The sequence below is a fragment of the Zootoca vivipara genome, chromosome Z1 (assembly GCF_965207765.1).
Source record: "Zootoca vivipara chromosome Z1, rZooViv2.hap1.1, whole genome shotgun sequence".
NCBI classification, from domain to species: domain Eukaryota; kingdom Metazoa; phylum Chordata; class Lepidosauria; order Squamata; family Lacertidae; genus Zootoca; species Zootoca vivipara.
The window spans coordinates 10068001-10093187 of record NC_142583.1 but is presented as its reverse complement, the minus strand read 5'-3'; the positions used below and the strand labels follow the sequence as shown (position 1 = coordinate 10093187).

General features: G+C 45.8%; 2 protein-coding genes across 5 annotated transcripts in view; one reads left to right on the top strand and one right to left on the bottom strand.

The window, feature by feature from the left end:
• Window positions 1–12196, top strand: part of CCDC149 (coiled-coil domain containing 149) — a 58283-nt gene extending 46087 nt beyond the window's left edge. For 2 of the 3 annotated variants that reach the window (XM_060278959.2, XM_088658476.1), the window contains 2 exons: window positions 984–1088; window positions 6155–12196. In XM_060278959.2, coding sequence (XP_060134942.2) covers window positions 984–1088; window positions 6155–6735 — 686 coding nt within the window. In that variant the 3' untranslated portion in view covers window positions 6736–12196. The remainder of the gene's footprint in view (window positions 1–983; window positions 1089–6154) is intronic. The other variant, XM_060278963.2, reaches the window with a different exon arrangement.
• A 971-nt stretch (window positions 12197–13167) lies between these two features.
• SOD3 (superoxide dismutase 3) lies at window positions 13168–17796 on the bottom strand. Of its 2 annotated transcripts, none has more exons than XM_060278966.2 (2): window positions 17286–17796; window positions 13168–14764 (listed from the first exon to the last, which is right to left on the bottom strand). In XM_060278966.2, the coding sequence occupies exon 2, from the start codon at window positions 14730–14732 to the stop codon at window positions 13992–13994; it is 741 nt and encodes a 246-aa protein (XP_060134949.2). In that variant the 5' UTR covers window positions 14733–14764; window positions 17286–17796; the 3' UTR covers window positions 13168–13991. The 2 variants fall into 2 exon arrangements, with proteins under 2 accessions (XP_060134949.2, XP_034969919.3); XM_035114028.3 differs by having other exon boundaries at window positions 13168–14760; window positions 17286–17442.
• Between the last annotated feature and the right edge of the window lie 7391 nt (window positions 17797–25187).

The window sequence follows — 25187 nt, the reverse complement described above, 5'->3', positions numbered from 1 at the left end:
ATTAAATGTTGCCTATTACCAGTTTTTCTATTCCAGAAGGCTACATTTTTGTCCACTTCCCTCCCCCCACCCCATATGAACTATACACAAGCGTCTCAAGATGTGTAAATCATAGGTAGGTCAAAACAGGAGCAACCTCAAAGCAATATCTTTAATTCTCACAGGAAGGTTGCTTTTGCACCAGTTTCCTGTTGCATTTACAGGATGGTTGTAAGAAAATGATCCTAGATATATGTTTGTGTGCATTTGTACATGCGTGCATGAATTCCTGTTCATGGATCTGACTTCAAAAGACATTTGTTTTTCAGGAAAGCCATTCCTCTGTTCCTCTTCTGGCATTCCATAGACATGTTAAGTAAACGTGGGAGGGAGGCATTGAATGAGCACGTGAGCTCTGCCTCCCCAGCACCATTCTGATCAACCTCCAACTCAAGGAGGAACTCAGTGGGAGGAACTTTCTGTTTCTAATGGAGGTTCCCTGCATGCTTTAGAAACCTGGAGAATCAGAGCAGCAACTGAGAAGCAGAACTTGTGTGTTTGTTCCCACTCCCCACCCCCATGTTTACTTATCATGCCTGAAGAGGAATTCTGCGAACCTCAGATCTAAACAGAAATATTATCTGTATTAGTATTACTCTTTACACTGAGGATACTTGCATCATTTCCGATAAGGTTGGATTGCAGTTGAACGCACCTAGCTTGTGATTTATTCCTTTAAATTATTGTCAAATGAGGAAACCACATCTTTTAACCAGATGTGGTCATACAAAATGGTCTCATTGGGTTTAATGCAGTTGAACTCTGTTACATATTTTGGCTCATTGCATAGCTTTTCCTTTTCTATAGAGCAGAGCTACTGAAATATGCCTGTTGGGTGTATACGACGTGTTTATTTAAATGTAGCCTCACTGTTTAAAACGTTGCATTAGTAAACTCTTCAGTTGTGTTGGAGAGTTAATGCTTCCATGCCCTCTTACTCGCAGGTGGCAAGGATACCATTACATTCAGTGACCCCGCTATGCCTGTTATCCAGAGGTCTCAATCACCATTGCTATCTTTCGCAGATAGGCCACAGCAGAAGACAGAAGGTAAGCATCTGGAGTCATTACAAAAGGCTGGCATAGGGCGATTCATCTCTTGTGCCACCAAATTGAATGTGTAGGGGGAAGTAAAGATGAAGCTGTTTAGAGATACCTGCACTGTCTCATTTTTCCACCACCAGGATAGCATGGGAAGCAAGCCCATGGCCAGCCACGGGGCAGGAAACCATACTCAGTGGTGGCTGGTCGCTCTCCTGGCTTCCAATACTGGGTCACTGCCACTTACCAAGAGGGTGAGGTATGGCGCAGCATCTAGCTCCTCTCACCATGCACCACAGTGAGCTTCCCAAACTTTGCCCCTCCCTGTAAGCAGCAGAAAGTCACTGTGTTGGGAAGCTGGGAGAGCAACAGAGGGCCACCTGCGGCACCTCAATTCGCAGCGCTACTGCCCATACGACTTCTACTATCCTCCATCCTAGCATGATCCAATCCAGAATTTGGGTGATCACTTGCAAGAGCAGGAACTGCAGAACAGACTCCTCCCATGTGGGTTGGGGCTTTTCATGTTGCTCTGGTCGTAGCCGTACTGTAGTGTCATGGGCTTTGAAGACACTCGTGCTAAGAGGAAGGCACGCTTGGCAAATCCACACCGTGATCAACTCCCACCTGGAAACCAATGTCCCCACTGTGGAAGGACGTGTGGATCCAGAATTGGCATCCACAGTCACTTACGGACCCATTGTTAAAACCGTGTTTATGGAAGACAAATCTTCCATTTGGGGTAGAATTCTGAGTCATGCTGCTTTAGGCCAGAGGCAGAAAAGTCCCTGCACAAAGTAAGGAAGAAAGGTTTGGTATGGCCCTCCCCCAGATGTGGTAGCTTCTCCCAGAAGAAATTTTCTAATGTTGATAACTGTTAAAAATAATACCAGTAATTGACTCCCCATCTCTGGTCTGAGGTAGTGCAATCCAGAATCGTATCACCTCATTCTGTGCAAAGTGTAAAAGGGATGTGTTAACACAGGCTGAAATCCTATACGTGTTTACCTGGAATTGAGTCCCACTGAACACAGTGGTGCTTGCTTCTGACAAGAAATGTATAGGATGTCTTGCACTAGAAATCCATGTTTGGTCCAAAGGACTGGATTAGGCCAGATTAAAGAACAAGAATTTATCAGATTGTTTGAGGGGTGAGGTATTCTAGCTACTCCAAGTATGTAAATAAAGCAGTTTTTCATCCAACCGTACTTGCAATTTCATTGAATTTAAAATTGGCAATCGAGGAAGTCGAGACACATGGGTGCACATGGGCTCAAACAGGAAAACACTGGCATGGGGGTGATGGTTCCAATTTGACCAGGTTGGGCTCCTTGTCAGTGTTGGCTGATTGGCAGCTCAGCTTTTGTCTGTATGCCCCCTCTTCATGAGTCAAGGGAATGGGCAAGTCTGAATGGGAAAATACAAATATATACGGTATTTATATGTTGCCAACACTATTTAAAGTTCATACGATGTTGGCCTTCCTTTCTAATTCTTATTCACACAGGTCTGATGCACAGCATACAGTTCGTACTAGTTCCTCACAGTAATTAGAACATGGCCTTTCTTTGATTTTTTTTTTAATTATTAATCTATTGCAATGTCAGATAAAATCTGACTCCAAGGTTGATTTAGTTCCATGAACCTGGCAAACTGATTTTCTTTTCTCCTCTAGTAGAAAATAAGTGTAATTTGAAGTAGCCTATTAACCATTCCATCATAAAATATTGCAAGCAGACTAACCCCAATTATCTAACAGGCTCCAGGGACAATCATTCCATCAAACTAACAAGTAAGCAAACTTTTCTCCACACCTTACTGCCCTCTCGGAGTCTGATCTGGAGGTCCCCCATGTATCTTAATGCATTTGGATCAGCTATAATCAAGGCTGTTTGTATATTAAGCACACATTTTGCACTAAGAAAATTAGAAATTCAGCAGTTAATATGAGCATGTGGTTACTTTGCATACTGCTATTCAGTTTTGCACAGTCCATTCTGATCACAGTATTGGAATTTGAAATGATATGGCAGGAAAGGTTTGGGATAGAATGCCTTTATATAAATAAATTCTAATTCCTGTTTTGTATGGCTTTATATCACTGCTTTATTTGTTTTAAGATGAATCTTCAAGGATACTTCTTACAGAATATTATACTGTAAACCGCTTAGAGAGTTTTAAAATATTAAGTATATTATGTTGTTGTTTAGTCGTGTCCGAGTCTTCGTGACCCCATGGACCAGAGCATGCTAAACACTCCTATCTTCCACTGCCTCCCACAGTTTGGTCAAACTCATGTTGAGAACACTGTCCAACCATCTCATCCTCTAGCATCCCCTTCTCCTTGTGCCTTCCATCTTTCCCAACATCAGGGTCTTTTCCAGGGAGTCTTCTCTTCTCATGAGGTGGCCAAGGTATTGGAGCCTCAGCTTCAGGATCTGTCCTTCCAGTGAGCACTCAGGGCTGATTTCCTTAAGAATGGGTAGGTCTGATTTTCTTGCAGTCCATGGGACTCTCAAGAGTCTCCTCCTGCACCACAATTCAAAAGCATCAATTCTCCAGCGATAAGCCTTCTTTGTGGTCCAGCATAATAAGACTATATGTATAATTATAAGTAGATTGTAAATGTTTTAAAATAAATAGAAGATACACAGAAATGGGAAGTGATGGTCCACAAGCACATACTTCCTATGCATTTCAGTGGCTGTTCTGATCTGATCAAAGTTACGCTTTTTTATTTTATTTTATTCTGTGAATGAGCTGGATTTTCATCTGAAAAGTGGTTAGGCTTGGCTATTCTTTTGGAGCCAAGTATGTAGTGGAAGACTTGTGGATAAAGAGATGATCCACAAACAGGCCAGCCGGTCAGCCTTTCTTTGCTCTTCCTCACATGATTCTAATCACATTGGGGAATTGAATGCCCAAATCGGTGTCATGTGTGCTGTGATTCTGCCGGAGTCCACAAGAGGTGTTGGATGTTGAATTCAGCTTGCTGAGAATCTCAGCAGCTTTCAGGCATCAGAACTTGTTGAGGGGGAACACAAAACCTGAGGGTTTAGGGATAAGCACAATTCTCATAAGACCTTCCCTGCTTCAGAATTGAGGGGACGGATCAGGTGTCAAAACTCCCCCCCCCCTTCAAAATAGCTCTGCATATGGGAAATTAGAACTCTTCAGAGTTGGAGTTTGTTAGCTTTACACACACAGAGAGAGTTAATGCTGTAAGAGGGGGCTCAAAATGCAGGTCCTGCACTTGTTTTCTGTTTTCTTTGTTTCTACAGTGTGTGAGTTGATATCCTATGCCAGTGGTTTTCAGCCAGTGTGCCGTGGCACCCTGGGGTGCCTTGAATGATGGCCAGAGGTGCCACGGGCAACACTGGCCTCTGTCCCTCTTTCTTTCCCTCCCTCATCTGATGCCCTTTCAAGTCTCTGCCTCCCCAAGGTCTGCGCAGCTCTTTATTGCAGCAGCCCAGGCCATAAGCTCCGCAGGCGAACGGTGTCTCTGGGAGGCACCTCTCTTTGAGGGCGGGGGGGGGGCATCTCAGAGAGGGTGTTTGAAAAAAGGTGAGAGGCTACCAGCTCTGCAGGCAAGGGGTGACATAAATGAGCTCCCGAGCCCCGCAGGGGTGCCACAGGAAGACTGTAGTTGGTTTAGGGAGCTGTGGACTCAGAAAGGTTTAAAACCTGTCCTACACTCTTTCTGAATTCTTGAGGTGTTTTGAAGAACAACATACAGAAAGTAGTGGCAGAAATAGAGCCTTCCCAACCACCTCATTACACTGTGGTGTTCTTTGCTATCCTTTGCTTATTATTTATTCAGTTGGTCTGTTCTGCAGCTAGCATTTCCAATGGGAAATAAAACTTTCTTCCCTTAATTTCTCATACTTTTTCTGTCCCTCTACTTTGTTTTTCCTTTTCCTTTTTTCCTCCACACTCCCCTGTTTTATCTGCCCCCAAATATTAAAAATACAGTACTTAAATGGTAGTCATACTAATTAATACTCAAGAGATTCAGACATCTTGACTGTAACTTCAGGCTGTCTCCAGACTCAATGTAATTGGGGTTTGTTTTTTAAAGAGTGTGTTACATGAATTGAAGTCAGTGTCAGTGTTAGTTCACCTCTTGAAAATTTAAGGTCTAGTCTAGTTCCTTCTCTCATCACTTCTTCCCACGCTTCTCGGGAATGGCAAGGCTGGGTATATGCTTCGCTTCCATGGGGTTGGTGTCCCAGCAGGACAGAGATCACAATTTAGTGGGATGAGGCACAAAATCATTGGCACATGTTTTCTATGGAGTACTTTGAAGGAGCCACATAGAAGATGCTTCTGAGAGTAATGTGCAAGTGGGAAAGTGAATTGAATGGGAAATCCTGTTGTGGAACGTGAGCCGCTGGGCTGGGTCAGATGTAGTGATAACTGCTCTAATAAACCATAGAGTCTTAGACTGAGAATTATATGCCCACCCACTTCTTCCTCCTTTCTCTTGCATGTCACAATTTAAAAATCCCTGGAGTTTGTCAAACCACAGTTTGTTAAACTGTTATTTTTGAACTGTGAAACTGTGGTTTAATCTCAAGACTACTTACCAGGATATGAAACCAGATGCTGATGCAGGAGCAGGAAATGAATGAACACAACACTTGTTCTTGTTACATCTGAACCGACCCATTGAGTGAAATAGCAACTAAGGCCTAGGTTAGCAACTAAGTACCGTAACTAACTAAATGGCAACTAAGGCCATGGAGACTTTTTTGGACATTCAAAGGCAGCAATAAGATTGAATAGTGTGTAACCCTCCTCATTCTTCTGAGTATTGTCTTAAGGGAGAGATCTTCAAATCCTCTGTGTTGAGATTTATACTCTTGCCCCTACACCCCATTGTGGATGATACCTTTTCTGCTTAGTTCAAAATATCTAAAGAGGGCTTTCATGAAAAGGGTGTGATGCCTAAGGACAGGCTTCAAGACAATTCACTGCCCTGTGTTATGGAGATGCCTGCTTCTTGTTCCCCTCCAAACCTGCAACTGTGCTTTATATCTACATAAATGTGATGCTTCTCCATTTTTCTCTTCTAGAAGAAACCAGAGAACAAGAGGAAACATGTGCTGTTAAAACAGAATTGACACTTCCAGAGAAAACGGCTGTAGTTTCTGATGATTCCTGCACAAACCAAAACAACGGTAACAAAACCAATCATTTTCATCCATCATTACCCCAGTTTCCTTCTGAGGAAGACGGTGCAAATGGGTTTGGGAATGAAATCATTAAGCTGACAGAGGAGCAGGCAGCTGCAGAGCTGGAAGGGAGCAGAGCAGAATGTTTGACAGAGAGCCAGGCAGCAGGTCAGCCAGAGCTCAGCAGCTCATCCGAAGGCGAATCCCCCTTGCCCAGCCCTCCTCCCTTTGACTCCACAGAGCCCTGCAACCTGGGGGAGAACAAACACGCCAACGAGAACCAGGCCGTGGAAGAAGAGACGGGAACCTCGGAAAGTGACACTGAGAATCTTTGTGACAAAAAGGATGAAAGCAGCGACACAGTGAATGCCGAGGAGGATGAAAAGCAAACTCTCCCAACTCCAGATTTCAGGGACAGTCCAGATAATGTACCTGCAGCTGTGACAGTTATAGACGGTGCTCCTGATCTGGGCTCACCGTGACTCTTTTTGACCGTGGCATTGTTTTCTGAAAGGATGTGTCCCCAGTCTCATCAAGCTTCTCCCAGCCGCCTCCTTGTTTGTCTGTCGAAAGATCCCCTAACACACACACACACACACACACACACACACACACAATGCACCCAACACTTCGGTATGTTTGTACATACAGATCCTAGAGAAATGTGGGGGGGAAAGGAGCAGGACTAAAATGATGGCTTTCAGAATTTTGCCCTCTGCTATTTGCTGTGATTAACGTTATTTGATAGAGTGACATAATTGAGAATAATGGGACTCAGCACCCCATCATTATGCTTTATCACGTCAGTTACATCTCTGTCTCTTTAGTATGTATAATTTTTGGTGCAGTGCCTGTTTGAATGTATCTTAAGAGCCTGGAACATCAAGAGGGAGGGGGGGGGGAGAGTTGCCTTTGGTGAAGCCGACAGAATCAGAAGTGGTAAAACAAAAAGGCTTCAATGAACGAGCTTTTGGTTTCTCAGGGTGGGGGTGGGTGATTATTCCTGGCACACACAGTTTAATACCAAAACAGAAAATTGCCTTGATATAACTGGTGGCTGTACAGACACAGTGTCTGGTCATCGGATTAATTACTTACAAACACATAGCCTATTTTGCTGTTTCTATTTTGAACGAGCTTTTTCCAGTAAGTACTAAGGCACAACAGCGTATTGACAAGGCTGGCCTTGCTGGCCATGTATGCACTAGCACCCCTCCTTCCCCCTGATCCTGTCCCATCTTCCTTGCAAACACCGAGCTCTCCCTCTCTTTCTGTCCCCCCCCCCCCCTTCACTTCTCTCTACTCTGCTGCAACTTCAGTTCTTGACTTCCCGCATCTCTCTCATGGCTCATACTTTGGGTTGTATCAAATGGGAGTTCGTCTGGCCTAGAAATGGAAGTTGAACTCCTTCCATGTCAGAATGACGTCTTTTTGAGCTTAAACCAGGGAAAAGCTGGAAGCCGGATGCCTTCTCTGCTTTCGTTTGAGCAGCGTTTAAACTCCAAGTGTACACCTGTGCAGAAGGGAAGTATATATTTTTCTTTCCCTTCTGATCCATTAGCCTTGTGGATAATAGTTGAAATTACTCTTTTTCCGTAGCCATTGTCTCTCTTCAATTCTTCCCGTGGTGGCAATCAATTAGCTTCCAGTGGGAGAGAGTCTTTAGGGCTTCCTGGGCCTGCTGAGCAAAGCTTTCCATAGCCTACTTCCACTGATTCTGAAGTGTTTCCTTGCAGTTCCTGGTAGGACAATGGCTGTGTAATATTTATTGTGGATATTTTGCAGCTGTGGAGCTAAAGGGAGGCCTGATTTTTTGTGTTTTTTGGTTTGCCCTCCCCTCCCCCCCCCAAATAAGAAACAATCTCAGCAGCTGTAGAGCTTGTCTGGGCCTCCAGCCGTAGAGGCAATTTTCCTGCTGGCTTGGGAACCTAATTGCCTGTAAATGTTCATTTCTCACTCCTAGAACTTAAAACCAATTGGAGAGGGGATTAATCCAAATTTAACAATGCTGCTCATAAGAAAGGAGGGAAATCCTTCCTGTATTGAGCCTTAGTTTTACAAAATAAATACCTGCCAGCTGCACATTGTTACTGGCTGCTTGTTAGCAGGTTGGTGCTGGAAGCAGTGGCAGACCCAACCTTTGAAAGTCAGCTGAGCTAGATAGCAAGTGTTGCTTTGACGACATGACTCCCAAGTGGACAAGAAGATTGTACCCCAGGCTTGGAACCAAGAGGAACCCTGAAAAGATCTTCCAGATTCAGGATCCTCCAGCCAGCTGGAACAATGACTGGTTCTAACAAATGTTTGGGTGCTAGAGAAACCCCATTTGAGATCTCTCTCTCTCCCTCTCCCTCTTTCTTCTTCCAGTACAGCAAGGGAACAAGGTAGTCATTAGGCGTCTTATCTACAGTACAGTATGTGGAGACTCCTTTTAGGCCAAAGATTGTGGAACGGTTCCACATGGACACAGAACAAATGACAGCACTTTCAAAGCAGGAGAGTTTTGTTTCAATCTTTCTTTACTTTTTCAACCCGTTTCTCTGTTCCAAAAGGAAAGGGGGGGAGGAGGAGGAGAGACTCTGCAGTATTCCTTTAATACTCCCTTGATCTTGGGCATTGCACCACTCTTCTATTTGCATCCCATTCTTTTTGAGCAACACTGGTTTATTCTAAATTAAATGCTTTTGTCTCTTGCATTAATATGAAAAAAAGTTGAACCATTTATTAGTTTGCATAATTTCATTCCTCATAGTGCAGTGGAAGAGAAGGGGGGGATTACGTTATCTCTTGAATTTGTGGTACTGTTGCTTTTATTGATAGTAGCTGACAATGTTATCGACTCAGCACAGCGTTTGTGCTTTTATTGGTAAAATAACAGATAGCCTTATTGTCTCGATTTGTTGTTATAGGAATGACAAAACTGATGCAGTGGGAAGAGTAATGAATATGCACCAAACTTATGAATATGAAATTCTGGAATTTTGCTCATCATAAATAAGACATTCCACATCCCAATATTCATTTCAAGATGTATATTTCTTTCTGGTTTTGTCACAGCCTTGATAAGGGCTACAGCTAATGCTGATGAAGTCCTAGTGCAGGAAAAAAATAGTCAAGTTTAATGTAAACAAGTTCACACCATAAATGGCCAATGTTTTGCATTGCTTTAAGTTATGGAGTGAGGGCTGCCATTTGCATTTTTTATGTAGCATCTAGTTTGGAGCCCAGCTGTGCTAGTGGAAATGTTTGCATTTGAGCTCAGTAGCTTCCAGTGAGCTGGAATGATACTATCATAGGGAGAGATTGAATTAAGGTCATATATGTGTAAAAGCAAAATACAAGCCAGAAGAAGCAAGTCAGTTTTTAAACAATGCATGTAGCTATTAAGGTATTAGTAACAGATAGGGTGCTCCCTAAAAATAAACATTCCTCAGCCCCGTGATCTAAAAACTTCAGTAACCAAAGAGCAGGGGGCGATTCAGTGACTACTTACACAGTTGCAAAGAGCCACAGGGGGGGATACAGCAGGTTAAGCGATAATTCCCAGACCCAGTCACTATCCAAATCTATGAAGTAGCAAACTTTTTCAGCAGGGGGCCGGTCCACTGTCCCTCAGACCTTGTGGGGGGCCGGACTATATTTTGAAAAAAAATATATGAATAAATTCCTATGCCCCGCAATTAACCCAGAGATGCATTTTAAATAAAAGGACACATTCTACTCATGTAAAAACATGCTGATTCCCGGACCGTCCGCCGGCTGGATTTAGAAGGCGATTGGGCCGCATCCGGCCCCCAGGCCTTAGTTTGGGGACCCTGAAGTAGCCAGTTCCCTCTTTGCTTCACTTCCAGTGTTGCCACTCACCGTAACTATGTGTAATCTTATATCTAGACTTCTCGTGATGGCAGATTTTTGGGTTTTTTAAATCAGGCAATGTGTTATAGCTGAATTCTTGTCAATAACACTCTTCCTGGTTTACTTTCCGTTCTTCTGCTCCTCCAATTCCAATTTTTGATCTGCCAGCTTCCTTAATCATTTAAAGGTCCAGTGGGCCACATTCCATGTCTTACCCTTACAGAGAAGAGAAGGCAGACTGATAAAGTGTTGGTACATCCAATGACATCTAGTTTAGACCTAACTTTCAGTCCCACACATGTTTACTCACAAGTAAGTCCCCCTGTGCTCTCTAGGGCTTACTCCCTACTGTGCTTACAGTAGCAGCCTTCAGCCTCAAAGATATTGGCTTGTTTATCTGAGAGCAGCACAGTTGATGCTATTTATTGCAGAGGCTCTTATGAGTATCAGTTGTGCTTCCTTGTTGGGACCTAACTCTTTGCTATCAAAAATCCTAGGGAGCTTTCCTGTTTGTTTTTTGATTGCCACTTGCACAGGTTATAGCATTGCAGCTATATTCATTTGGCTCCTGGCTGAAACCAGTACGTGGCCCCACAAATTTGCACTTGCATCTATATATTTTTCAGTTGCAGAAAACAGTGAATGCCAATGGTAATGAAGCCCGGACGTCTGGGTACAAGAGCGCCCATTCCCCTTATCTTGTGGCATATAATTGCAGGGGGGTTGGACTAGATGACCCCAGGGTCCCCCTTCCAATGCTATGATAATCACCTTTGAACATGGAAGTGCACCACAGTGGATCTACATATTATTTATACATGCCAAGTTCCCAACGTCCCGTTGCAACCTAAGCTCTATTCCGGCATTTGTGCAATGAAGCCCTTCTCATACTGGAAGGGAGAGTTCCTGTACTTGTAAAAACCTCCCTGCACAATTTATAGCTTGCACTGGGAATTACAGCAGGCTCTCTGTTTGCAGGCCTTTGTCCTCCAGTGTGCGGTGTGGATGCAGTGAAGATACTGCATCCAGCTTGGGGGGGGGGGAAGCTTTAGCCTGCTCCACCTTAACCTTCCTAGTGTGGCTGAATTTCTCCCATAAAATGAGTAGCTGCCATTCTCTTTCATGGGGGGGGATAAGCTCTTCACACGGGGGACATGGATACGATGAAGACTCTGAGAGTGTTCACTCAGTGGGGGCTGTGGGGTGAACACTGCCGTTCATGGTAGAAAAAATTAAGATCCAGTTTCAAAGGTTCGGTCCAGTTCGACCAAGAAAGAGACAGAACCCAGCATAGGGTCTGCAATTATCAGGCTTCAGCTGTAAAATGAAATAAGTCTAGTCTTATGATTCTGAACAGGGATCTGCTATGTAAAGTTCTTCTTGGCCTTTTGTTTCTTTCTCTCACTAAGACTCGTTTTTCATTTTTATCAGTTCTGGAGGCTCTCAGAAATTAAGACTCCTTTCATAGCCAGGTGTTTCTTTAAAGCTTTTCTTTTAGGAATTCCCTCGCATCCTTCTGCAAAAGGCAATGAACACTGTAATGTCGGAGGGGGGGGGACCCAAATGTTACATTTTAAGACTCTTTTATGTTAAAAAGGTGTTTGATAAATCATTCAGTAGTGCAAATTTTCAATGGTCATGGAAACAACCTCTGTTTTTGAAGGAAAAAACAGTCTTTGGGTAGTGGAGGCTAATTTTATGTTGTTGTTGTTGTTTAGTCGTGTCCGACTCTTCGTGACCCTATGGACCATAGCACGCCAGGCACTCCTGTCTTCCACTGCCTCCCGCAGTTTGGTCAAACTCATGTTCGTAGCTTCGAGAATTTTATGTACAGGGTGTTTTATATAATGCATCAGAAGTTTTTTTTTTAAGTCAAGAGCTCCCAAGAATGTATTTTAATAAATCAGGTGGAAATGTTTTTTTAAAGAACCTTAAATACATTAATTGCTTTATAAAATTCTGCTGCTGATTAATAGTTTCCTTTAAAAATGTGTATTCTATTTATTTGCAGGCCTTGCTTTCATTGCAATCCTGTCCTCAAGTAATATATATATTTTGTCAATTGTAATAAAGACATTTCCTAATATATTTATCTATATTTTGTGTTGTTTTTAACTTCATTTTTATAACATGACTCACTTGGTCATAAACTCATGTGCAAGGCAGCTGCTGGTGTACTTTTCAAGGGCTTTGTCCAACTTCAGTACAAATAGCAAGGGGAGAGTATTATGAGGTGGGTATACATGTTGTCTTTTGACATTTACTCCACATGCTGAAGCATCAACCCAATTTTTAGTTGCCCTCGGCTCTCACTTGGTATATAGTTTGACTGCAGGATTGTGGCCACAAAAGATCCAGGCAACAGTGGGGTTTTAATTCAGAACCTATCCAAGCATCCTCACATATTTAGAAAATTGTGGTTCTGTTAAAATATATATATAGGAAGAAATGTAAGCCACAATAGCTTAGAACAGGCACGTCCAACAAGTAGATCGTGATCTACCGGTAGATCACTGGACATCTGTGGTAGATCACTGGTAGATCACTGGCTCCCCCAAAGAAGCTCAACAACTTTGGCTCCCCTAATAAAAGCTCAATTCTTTTGCCCTGCACCCCCAAATGACAGGGCTTCCCTTCTCCCTAAAAAATGCTCATCAACAACTTTGACCTGAATGCCTTAAAAGGGGGCTTTCCTCCTCCCCAAAAAAGCTCAACAACTTTGACCTGAACCCCCCCCAAAGGGGTAGATCACTGCCAGTTTTTAACTCTAAGTAGATCAAAGTCTCTTGGGAGTTGGCCACCCCTGGCTTAGAACAAAGTTTAAGAAGTGGTGTGTATTTGTCAGATCAATGGCCAAATGTTTTAAGAGAGAAACACGTACACCAGTACATACTAAAGTTAATATTTTTCCCAGTTTGCTTGTCCTTGAATTTGTCACTGGAAAAACTCGTTGATTTTTTATATATATATAAAAAGAACAAACCTTGATTTTTCCCTCTGAAGGCTTGTCAGAAACTTTTTTTCAGAACTGCAAAAACAACAACTTCTGGAGTGAAAAATATATTTTGCTCTATTTTATTAGTTCAGTACTCTCAACAGCTGCACAAAACTACAATGCTGTGCTTCTGTGGCATATTCATGGCATCTTTTTCACTGTTGAAAGCATGCAGAAAGAGATTCTCTCCCCCCCCCTTGATTTATCAGCATTGCACAAACAGCATTACACAATTTAACCAGAAGTGATTCAAATCACACTTTCCCAAATATTTATTCAGTTACTAAGAAAAAAGTCAGGAATGTTTTCGGAAACACTTGCTTCAGATATAAACAGTGTGACACAGCTACAGGACTCTGGATAACTCAAACCAGCTAAGAAGCTTAAAAAGAGTTAGGAAGTAAAACCTGCAAATATAAGCAGAATGAAATAATGGATCTGAAGTTTTAAAATAGAAATAACACACAAACTCCTACCTAAGCTCTGGGGGGGAAAGCTGTTATCACTGTTTGCCAGCCCATCCTCAAAACAGTTGAAAGGGAAGTATTTTCTTTATGCGTTTCAGGTATATAGGAAAACAGAGCACATCATCTTAGTTGGAGACATTTATTTTTACCATTTGTTCCTCCAGCTTTCTTGTTCTTGATATTTTCCCCCTAAGAGATATGGCACACAATAAGCAGGGTTGCTCAAGATTTCAGTAGTGAAGCATACAGTCCTCCTTTCTATATCAAGGATAAACTTTAGAGCTTTTGGGGGGGGGGAAGCAAGCCCGAACCTTTAAACAATATGCTGCTACTTTTTATTATTAATCTGCTTACGGAACGGAGCACTATGGCAGAGCAAAAGGCGTATCTTACACTTTCTCAAAAGAACCAAAAGGCTTTCCTATGGTTTAGCAGCAACGACATGTGAGCTGCTGCTTGCCTCTCTTGTCGTGAGTGTTTTCTTCCTCTTCTCCTTAACCTCGGGGTACTGCCTTTCCCACAGGTTTTTGGTGCACGTTCCGATGACACAGCAAGCCAGGCGCTTGCCCGCGTTGCCGTTCTCCAAACTGGCCTTGTTGTTCCCTTTCCCCAGGTCGTCTTCTTGCTCGTGGATCACAACCGATCTCCCTATGATGCTGTACGGGCCAAACAGAGTGGCCGCGAGATTGGCCTTGTATTTTTTAATCTTGCCTTCCTTAGAGTAGAAGTTCCCAAAGTCCCCAGGGTGACGAGGGTGGTTTTCTTTGAAAGGGTTGTAGTGTCCGCCTGCAGAGTCGCAGCCGTCGCTGAGGTCTCCGTATTGGTGGACATGAATCGCTCTCCCGGATAAGTTGGTGCCTGCCAGAAAGCCGTCCAAGTTGAAAATAGCTTCTGGCTTCCCATTTGGGTAGGCCTGCTTGAACAGAACGTGTCCTGTCACCTGTGGTTTGTCTGCACCTACTTTGGGGCTGGGTTTCACCAAGCAGGAGGCATAAGCAGTCCGGTTGGAGGCGACTATATCCTCGTATAGCTGCGGATAGAGCAAACTCAGCCACAGATCGTTGACTTTTTTCTGAATGTCTTGGAATGCATTTTCTTCATTAGGCTGGGCATCAGTTACACAAAGGGCCACGCCGGTGGCAAGAAACAGCAGCGAGAACATGGCGGAGTCACTCAGAACCTGCAAAGGGCTATCTATGGAGAGAGGCAGAGGAAAGTGGCGTCAATGGCTTTGATAAACGCACCAACACCAAAGGAAAAATAATAATAGCATTTTATAACATTGTTGTGCTGAGGAGGGCAACCCAGATGATCAAGGGTGTGGAAACCAAACCTTTTGAGAAATGGCCGCTAACATATTGAGGTTGAATCCTGACAAGACAGAAGTACTGTTTTTGGGGAACAGGGTGTGTGGGGGGGGGGGGGACTCCTTGGTCTTGAATGGGGCAACTGTGCTTCTGAAGGACCAAGTGCGCAGCCTGGGAGTCATTTTGGACTCACAGCTGTCCATGGAGGCACAGGTTAATTCTGTGTCCAGGGCGGCTGTCTACCCACTCCATCTGGTACGCAGGCTGAGACCCTACCTGCCCGCAGACTGTCTCACCAGAGTGGTGCATGCTCTAGTTATCTCCCGCTTGGACTACTGCAATGCGCTCTACGTGGGGCTACCTTTGAAGGTTACCCGGAAACTGCAATTAATCCAGAATGTGGCAGCTAGACTGGTGACTGGGAGCGGCTGCCGAGACCACATAACACTGGTCCTAAGAGATCTACATTGGCTCCCAGTCCATTTCCAAGCACAATTCAAAGTGTTGGTGCTGACCTTTAAAGCCCTAAATGGTCTCGGTCATATATACCTGAAGGAGCGTCTTCACCCGCGTTGCTCAGCCCGGACACTGAGATCCAGCACCGAGGGCCTTCTGGCGGTTCCCTCACTGCGAGAAGCAAAGCTACAGGGAACCAGACAGAGGGCCTTCTCGGTAGTGGCGCCCGCCCTGTGGAACGCCCTCCCATCGGAGGTCAAGGAGATAAACAACTACCTGACATTTAGAAAACACCTAAAGGCAGCCCTGTTTAGGGAAGTTTTTAATCTGTGATATTTTAATGTATTTTGGTATTTGTTGGAAGCCGCCCAGAGTGGCGGGGGAGACCCAGCCAGATGGGCGGAGTATAAATAATAAATAATAATAATGGTGGAGGGAATTGGTCATGTTTAGTGTGGTAAAGAGGAGACGTGATAGCCATCTTCAGATATCTAAAGGGCTGTCGCGTGGAAGATGGAGCAAGCTTGTTTCCCCTTGCTCTGGAGGATAGGACTCAAACCAATAATCTGAAGAAGTGTGCATGCACACGAAAGCTCATACCAATAACAAACTTAGTTGGTCTCTAAGGTGCTACTGGAAGGAATTTTGTTTTGACAATGGAATCAAACTACAAGAAAGGAGATCCCAACGAAGCATTAGGAGGAACTTTCTGTCAGTAAGAGCTGTCTGGCAGTGGAACAGACTCCCACAAGAGTGGGAGTTTGGAGGTTTTTAAGCAGTTGGCCATCTGTCAGGTAGAATCTAGTTGAGATTCCTGCATTGCATGAGGTTGGAACTAGATGACCCTTGGGGTCCCTTCCAACTACGATTCTATGGTTCTATGAAACTTTCACATATGTGATCTCTGCACCTTGTTTAGGGAGACCCAGACAAGAATATTAATGACTGAGGTGAGATTTGAACTTGGAAGACTTTCTGGTTCACAGCCCAGCATTTTAGAGCTGTCTTTGGGCAATCTCAACAATGTCATGCTTATGTTAAAGCAACAAGGGGGTCTGGTTTTTAAACAGGGGTGAGGTTTTTTTTTTTTTAAAAAAAACCAATTGTTTCTCCAATTCAAATCCCCCAGCCCCACAGCAGAAAACATATTAGATGGCTGTGTTATTATGCCCATGTCTTTCTGAGGTAATAACAAAAATATTCATTAGACCCAATGTCCATTCTTCCCTCATCTTGCCTGATTGGATCCTTCACCACCTCTCTATAGCAACCTAGTTACAGGAACACACATAGATTTTGTTGTAAAATTTATCACCACCTGATTGATTCCTGCGTTCCGGGGGGGGGGGTTGGACTAGATGACCCTCCGAACCCATTCCAACTCTACAATTCTAACTAGGAATGTCCCATATTTTTATTTTATTTTTTAAAAACCACACACACAACCTCTCTTGAATATGGCTGGGAACATGTCACAACACTGGATCACCCCTTTTCCTCAGCATTACCCAAAATGGCATCAGTTTTCCCAAAAGTTGGAAAAAAAGAAGTCAGACTTTCCCAGTGGGATTTAATACTATCACAAGGTGAAGATGAGACAGACAGACCTAAGTGGAGTGGAAGAAGTCTTAACATGTGTTTGCTGCATTCAAAGCTACTTGCCTTTGAAGGCAGAGAATATATGTTCGTTACACTAATGCTGTGTGCATGTTATCGGCTTAAAATACTGCCAGAACCCTCTCTATCTTGATTCAGAATGAAGCTGGTTTTTGTGGGGAAACTCAATAAAAACTCAGTGTTTCATAAGAAATGATAGAATAGAGTCTGGATCGAATGTAAACTGCTTCCCAAACCAGTGGTGGGTGGGATTAAATGGGAGTGTGTACACAGCCTAAGAATGCATGTCTGTCTTCATCCTCAGCTGGTTCTAAAAGTAATTGCAATCGTCCTACCTTCAGCACAGGATTCCTTCTGCAAAGATTTGTTTTCCCGCAAACACTTTCCAGTTGGGTGCAGTCTCTTTGTGCAAAGTGTGACCAGCAAGCAAGTCTAGGTTCCAGGCAACTGTTGAGTTACTGCTTCCGAGCTCTGCTTGTTTATGTAAAAGTTAGGTAATAGTAGCTCAGGGGAGTGGTTAGGAGAAAAAATGAGGAGAGGAGGGGGGAAATGTCGTCTAAAATCAATCTAGAGGCAAAGCCTGCAGATTATTCAAAGAAAAAGAAATGCTTTAAAATTAATATTTCATCGCTTGATGCACTAAAGGAAATAAGATTCAACATGAAGTGACAGAGGAAAAATATTTAAATAAGACTTTGTTTAGTCAATTTGCTGATGAGTTCATTCAGAATCTGTCAACTAGGAGGCAATATTTTTCCTGTTATTAAGCCTCCTCGGAATCTGCTTTTAAGACGCATCTTAGCATTGAAACTTGATTTACCTATCCAAATTGCTGTAATTATATTTGTGTGGCGATGCCCCGAGACCTCCCCGCGAGAAATAAAGACACCAGACACAGGATATAAGGTTAATGGGCATGGAAAGGCCACAACTTTATTGATTACGACTGTAGAGGGGTATTGGCATAGGCATTGGATCTAACCGACTATATCTGACTCCAGCCCGCTCTGCTGGCAGTCTGTGAAGGGTTAACCACCGTTGGATGAGTCCTGCGATGCACATCAACTAGGAACTCATCCTGGGGCCACCATTAGGGGCGAGCCCTCAGGCCCTCACCTACCACGGCTTCGGACATGGCAACGCCCCGGACTCCGTAGGGGAGTACCCTTCGCATTTTTGGGGAGGTGATGGCAGCAACCTCCCCCCCGCACCTGTACCTTCTTGAGATAATCCAATGCCTACCGCCAAAACCCCGAGTTGTGACGATTTGCATACGCGGCAGGCAAAAACCACAAGGCCAGAGCCAATTTGCCAAGTGGGAAAAATCCTACCAGGTCCCAGATGGTGACCCATAAACGTGCGCAGCAACGTCAAGAGCAGACCTGCCTAAAAAGAGGGTGGGTGGGTGGGAAAAGCAGATCGGGTCCGGAACCAAGAGGACGTCTTCCTGCCGCGCGCTCCCTTAAATACACAGCTAATCCGCCGGGGAGCGTCCTGATTGGGTGAGCCAAGGGAGCGACGCGGCAGCGAAGGAACCATTGGGCTGGGGGGGGAATGCTAGCCATTCCCCCCGCGCGAGGAGGACTCGTGGGCCCACAACATCTCCTCCCCCCCGAAGAGGGAAGAGATTTTGTGTGGCGATGCCCCGAGACCTCCCCGCGAGAAATAAAGACACCAGACACAGGATATAAGGTTAATGGGCATGGAAAGGCCACAACTTTATTGATTACGACTGTAGAGGGGTATTGGCATAGGCATTGGATCTAACCGACTATATCTGACTCCAGCCCGCTCTGCTGGCAGTCTGTGAAGGGTTAACCACCGTTGGATGAGTCCTGCGATGCACATCAACTAGGAACTCATCCTGGGGCCACCATTAGGGGCGAGCCCTCAGGCCCTCACCTACCACGGCTTCGGACATGGCAACGCCCCGGACTCCGTAGGGGAGTACCCTTCGCATTTTTGGGGAGGTGATGGCAGCAACCTCCCCCCCGCACCTGTACCTTCTTGAGATAATCCAATGCCTACCGCCAATCGAGCCCCGAAAGGGGTTCGCCGCCAATACCCTTACAGTCGCAACCAATTCCTAATAGCACCTAGTACATCAGAAATCCAAATGTCATTCCCATCATCAGAAAGATGGACGCCATCATCACGGTATAACGAAAGCTCATTGAACCTAATGTTCGGGTGCGGTATATAATGTCCATTCAAGGCCAAAACCTTTCTGGCCACAGCGATATCCAGAAACTTCCTTGCTTTGTTTACAGCAGCGGGCGAAAAGCAGTCGCGCCAAATCCGCCTCTCCATCAGTGAGGACCAAAAGATTGTCACATTGGGGAAATCCGCCAGCAAGCCATCAAAGTCCGCAAAGATAGTCCATTTTAAATCCTGGCCAGAGCGATAAGCCAGATCATTTTCGCCCAGCTGCACCACCATAATATCGGGAGGGCCCTGCGTAGCGGCCCTAGACTTCACGGTTGGCAGGAACTCATTCCAACGCATTCCCCGTCTCGTGATCCAGGACACTCGAACCCATGATGGCAACCCTAGGCTGTGCCCCAATCTCCGATCGTAAGCGCGAGCCCGGGCCCAATGCACGATGCTATGACCAACGAACCAGATGTTTACACGTTTTTCTGTAAAGGAAACAAAGGGAACGTAAAGGGACGTCAGACAACAGCCACAAACGGAAGTGCTCATTTTGAAGATCGGAGGTACCCCTTGTACGCTTTGGACTTCCAACGGCCTAGATCTTTTATTCTCTCTGCCGACAAACCCATATGTACTGCAGTTGTGGCGGCACCAATACGGAATGAATGTGCTGCAAACTCGGAGGGAGGAAGACCACATGCGGCAATAGCCCTGCGCATAACGCGGGTAAATTGGTGGCGGGCTAAACAGGACCCGTCCTGGTGAATTAACAACGGACCGGGTGAGGCGGGCCTCAAATGGAGAAAACGCCTAGTATCCTTTACAGGACAGGGGCCGCAATGACCTGTAGCTGGCAAGCGCATCAAGGTGCCCTTACCCAGTTGATCCGTTTTTGATTGGCGAATGTGAATTAACACTTCCTTTTCCGTCAACGTTAGGTCGGATAACAAGATACCCTTGGCGGTTTGGGCGGGGGATCCTTCGCACACCACCTCCCCAACCCTGAGCGCACCAAAAAAGGCTAACGAGTAAGCTGCTGAGAAAAGTCTTGCCTCATATTTTGACCAGCACAGCTTCCTGAGCTGTTTGTGAATTTGGAATAGTAAGTCAAAAGTAATGGGTTTTCGATTATCCCTGCGCGGAGGCTGGAGCCTGCGCCAGCCCTCCAAAGCTTTGCGCACCAGAAAATCCGCGCAAGGGTCCGTTGCAAAGCTTGCCTTACTAAAGAAGGAGATAGCGGCTGTTTGAATGTGCAAGGTTCTGGGTGCTCTGCCCAGTCTCCTTAAGCCGGCTAAGTACTCTAGAACCTCCTTCCTACTGGGGTGTGTGTCTCCAGTTGAACCCGAGGTCCTAACGCGAAAGGACCGGAAATCAGACCAGGCCTTTTTATAGGTGTTAAGAGTGGAGGGGGCAACCGACGCCAGTACTCCCTCTAGCACGTCTCGTTCCCAAGTTTCCATAGATGTTCCGGGAACGCCTCCGGCAAGTGCTGAGCCTCTGGAGCAAGAGAGCGGAAGCGGTCCATCTGGAAACGAGATAAAGCGTCCGCGATATCATTATTAACACCGGGTACAAATTTGGCAGAGAAATAGATGTTCAATTGCAAGCAGAGCAACACGAAGGCCCGCAGCAAAGCGGACACTCTGGGAGATCGCGAAGATTGTCTTGAGAGAACGTTGACCACCGCCTGGTTATCGGTCCAAAAGCATACTCGATGGTTCTTGAACTCGTCTGCCCACAAATGAACCGCTACAACTATGGGAAAAAATTCCAGAAATGTTAGATCGCGAATGAGGGGTTTCTTCTTCCATTCCGGAGGCCAGTGCTGGGCGCACCATCTGCCCCTAAAGTATACTCCAAATCCCAGAGATCCCGCAGCATCAGAGTGTACCTGGAAATCTACTCTTAAACTCAAAGTGTCCTGCCACAAAGAGATGCCGTTGAATTTTTCTAAAAACTGTAACCAAACCTTCAGGTCGGATTTCACGCTTTTATTGAGGCGCACCCTATGGTGGGACGCGCGCAGTCCTGCTGACAGTCTAGCCAGCCTTGCGCAAAAGGGACGTCCCGGGGACACCACTCTGCAGGCAAAATTAAGGTGACCCAGGAGGGATTGGATTTGCCGCAGAGTCACTTTCCTGAGAGGAAGTGTTTCCGAAATAATTCGCTTAAGGGCCGCTAATTTTTCTGGGGGTAATCGGGATGTTTGTGCAACGGTGTCCAACTCAATACCCAAATACGTTATGGTAGATGCCGGTCCTTCAGTTTTTTCTGCAGCCAAAGGTACGCCCAGCTCTGCGGTCAGGGATGCGAAGGCTTCAAGGAGATAAGCACAATCCGCACTCAGAGCCCGCCCGCAAAAAAGGAAGTCATCCAAGTAATGTGTGACGCCCTGAAGGCCTGTTCTAAATCTGAGTGCCCAATCCAAAAATGTGCTAAACGATTCAAAGGCTGAGCATGCCACTGAGCACCCCATGGGCATTGCTTTGTCAACATAATACGCCCCCTCAAACTTGAATCCCAGCCACCTGAAGTCGTGAGGGTGAACTGGCAGCAAGCGGAATGCAGATTCAATATCACATTTTGCCAATAAAGCGCCTCTGCCAAATTTCCTAATAAGCTTTATTGCCTGGTCAAAGGAGGCGTATTTAACGGTACAAAGCTCCTGGGGGATACCATCATTGACTGAGGAGCCTTTGGGATGAGATAAATTGTGAATTAATCTAAACTCACCTGGGATCTTTTTAGGGACAACACCCAGGGGGGAAACATGAAGATCCTGCAGCGGGGGGAAGGAAAAGGGGCCAGCTATTCTATTCGCTCTAATCTCCTTATTAATTTTCTTTCTGGCTACCTCGGGCATATCCCGCACTGACTTTTGATTTGGTGGGTCACCCGAAACTGGTGGTACTGCTACTGGAATTCTGAAGCCCATGGAGAATCCGTCCCCCAAGTACTTTGCTGCTTGCCTATCGGGATATAGTTGTAGTAATGATTTTAAAGGGAGGAGTTTGATAGGAGAAAACGCCAAGGACAGGGACAAATTAGTATCTGTTGGTTGTGTGACCCGGTCCTTGGGCTGCTGCGCTTTTTGGGCCCTGCCGAAAGTTCCCGCGACCCCCACGAAAGGACTGCTGACCCTTGAAGCAAGCGGACGCTGGGTGGGCTCCTTGGCACCTTTCGCACTCGTGACTATATTTGCAAAACGCTCTGGTGCACGTGCCCTTATTAAATTCCCAGCACACTAGTCGGCGGGTTGGTTTCTTTGGTTCGAATTTCGTATACCGGGATGCCTCTGGGTGTTTCTTTTCAATGTAAGGGTTAACGTGCTCACCCCAGAAGTTCTGGTCACGCAGGTCCCAACGGGTGGTGGCCAAAAGGGAGGCGTTCCTTCGAAAATCCTCATCATACAGGAGAGCCGGTCCTTCCCCAGCCAACTCGTAAGCACGTCTCACATGAGCCATATAGGCCACGAGGTGCATTGCCCTCTTTGGATAACAAGCCACAATGGTACCCATATATACCTGAAAACCGTCCAGCCAGTTTTCGAAGGTGCGCTCTGCCCTAGGCTCCCTATATTTACGTTTACCATATGTGCGTTTCTTTTCCCCTTTCCCCTTTAACTTTGCGGGTGGCAAGAGGGTAAAAATGTCAACAAAGTCCCCATTCAGGATCTTATTCCTTTTCTTGCTAGACAAATGATTCCCAATAATGAAATCAGAAGATACGAAAGTGGAAGTTTTTACATCTTCCAACAAAGCCCCATTCTTCCACTCCAATGTGCCATTAAAAGTTTTGCGGTGTGAGTTAGCCCTCCGCTCGTGTGCCCAAAGAGGCAAACCAATCAGATCTTCCCCCTGGCCCCAGTACCCATCTAGAATTCCTTCATCCTCATCAGAACTAGAAGAGGAAGTACCTGAGTCACCCTCCGGCTCCGTGTGCTTGGTCTTCTTGGTTTTCTTCCGACCCGTCTTCTTCGCGGTGCTCTTCTCCTGGTCGCCCTGCTGAGCGGGGTCCTGATGAGACTGCGCAGCTCTCCCCTGGTCCTGGGCATCACTATCATAGGACGTAATCGACGAGAGACGCCTGGACCTATCATGTGAATCAGGCGGCTGGGTCCGCAGACAAGCAGGGGTACCTGGTGACAGCTGGGAAATATAAGCGTTACCCGTGGCGGGAGAAGGTGTCTTGTCCCTGGCACCGGCAGGGGCCGCATCCACAGTGGCAGATTGGGATCTGGTTTCCATGCGCCTAGACTGTTCCTGGGAAATAGCCGATGAAGGCCCGGGGCGCGAAGCTTCACCCGTGGGTGTCCCGGCAATGAAGTCAGGAGACCCTTCCGTGGGGACTTCTTGGATGGTGACACCCGGCCTAGAAACCTGCTGAAAGAAACTCTGGACGCCCGAGAATAAGCTAGCTAAAGCTTCGGGTGAAACAGAAATAGGGGTAAACGCAGGAGTGCTGGAAGAGCTGTTGCCATTTGTAGTGCGTCTTTTTGCGGGCGCTGCTGCGGACTCCTTCTGTTTGCGTTTTGGGGCCATTGCACTTGATAATTGGGAAAGAGGCGTCTGAGTAACCTAAATGAAAGTTGACTGTAGGCAAAGTGAGGCAGGAGAGCAGTATAATGCGCCAAACAAAAAGTCTTAGTAAGCCCTGAGCAGACCTTAACTGTGAAATGCCTGAAAATCAACCTGGCCTGATAAAGGCCCCAGCTAAATGTATAACTAAATAAAGTGCAAAATAAAACGCCCTTCGGACCCCGGCTTATGGCCCCGGATGAGGTGAGGGCAGATGAGACAAGGGCAATAGCAGTAACAGTACCAATTTGAAGCCAACTCAGGGAGTAATTTTTTACTGCGTAACGTAGTTTTCAAAAGAATTTTATTTTTATTTTTATTTATTTATTTATTTTATTTTTTATATATTTATGTAATTATTTATTTATTATTATTATTATTATTATAGTTACTATCACTAACAGTAATATTGATACTAGATGAACTCCCTCTTTTATGTATACAAATAGCTATATATATATTGGTAATTATTATCTTAGCGAAGCGACCAAAATTACTGCCACCTAAGAAACGAAGCAAGCCTAATTGTGAAGTAAAACCACAGAGATAAACTGACAAGGCAATACAAGGGAAGCAGAACCTTGCAGGCAGGCTGCTACTGTGTAAATAGGCACCGCCCCTGCTCTGTGAATTAAGGGGAAAGGTAGCTTGCAACAAAGGCAAGCCACCCGGCTGCTACTTGACGAGATGCTAAGTTTCAATGCAACTGTTGCAGCTTGAAAACTGCTACGGACTCGAGTGGAAGATAAAAGTTAACTGTAAGCCAAAATCACACAGGCTCAGAGCTATAGATCCGAGCAGGGGGCAAAAGGGTAATTGCAACAAAGAAACGATCAGCCGGAGGCGATGCAAGCAAACAATGAGCTAACGCGATCCAAAGAAAGCAAGGAAATGAATCCCCCTGCTCAAAATGGCGCCGAACACGTGGCCCCTCAAAATGGCGGCCCCCACGTTACCCCGGTAACCTAACAAACCGGGAAGCCGGAAGCAGAGATTAGCTACCACACAACAGGAGCCCCCAGAATAAAGCAAGGACAGAATTCCCAAAAAACAAGCAACCTTAAATGGCGGCGTTAGCCCGGGTGGCCCCAAGGGATCCCGGGCGACTGACCTTCAGGAAGCGTTGCCGAAGCAGGAGCTGCGAGCGGGAGCGTGACCGTTGCCACGAAGCTGTGAAGCAGGATCGCGGGCGTTGTTAGGACCGACTGGCCGCGATTCGAACGCCCCAAGCACAGCAGGACCGGCGGTTAAGGCGAACAGCTGTTAGGCGCTTCGTGAGGGAGCGCCCCAGCGCGGAAGTTTGCCGGTAGCCCGCTGGAGCTAGGGTGCCAGTCAGCCACAAATCAGGCGGCCCGCGCGCTGCGTTACTGCCGCCAAAGAAAAACAGCTGATAGGCGCTACGAGGGGGAAGAAGGTGGCCGCGAGCTCCCAGCCCCGAGAAGAGCCGGTCTGGCGTGAATCAGGCGCCCCGAGCGCTGCGAGACAGGCGGCTGGGGGAAACAGCTG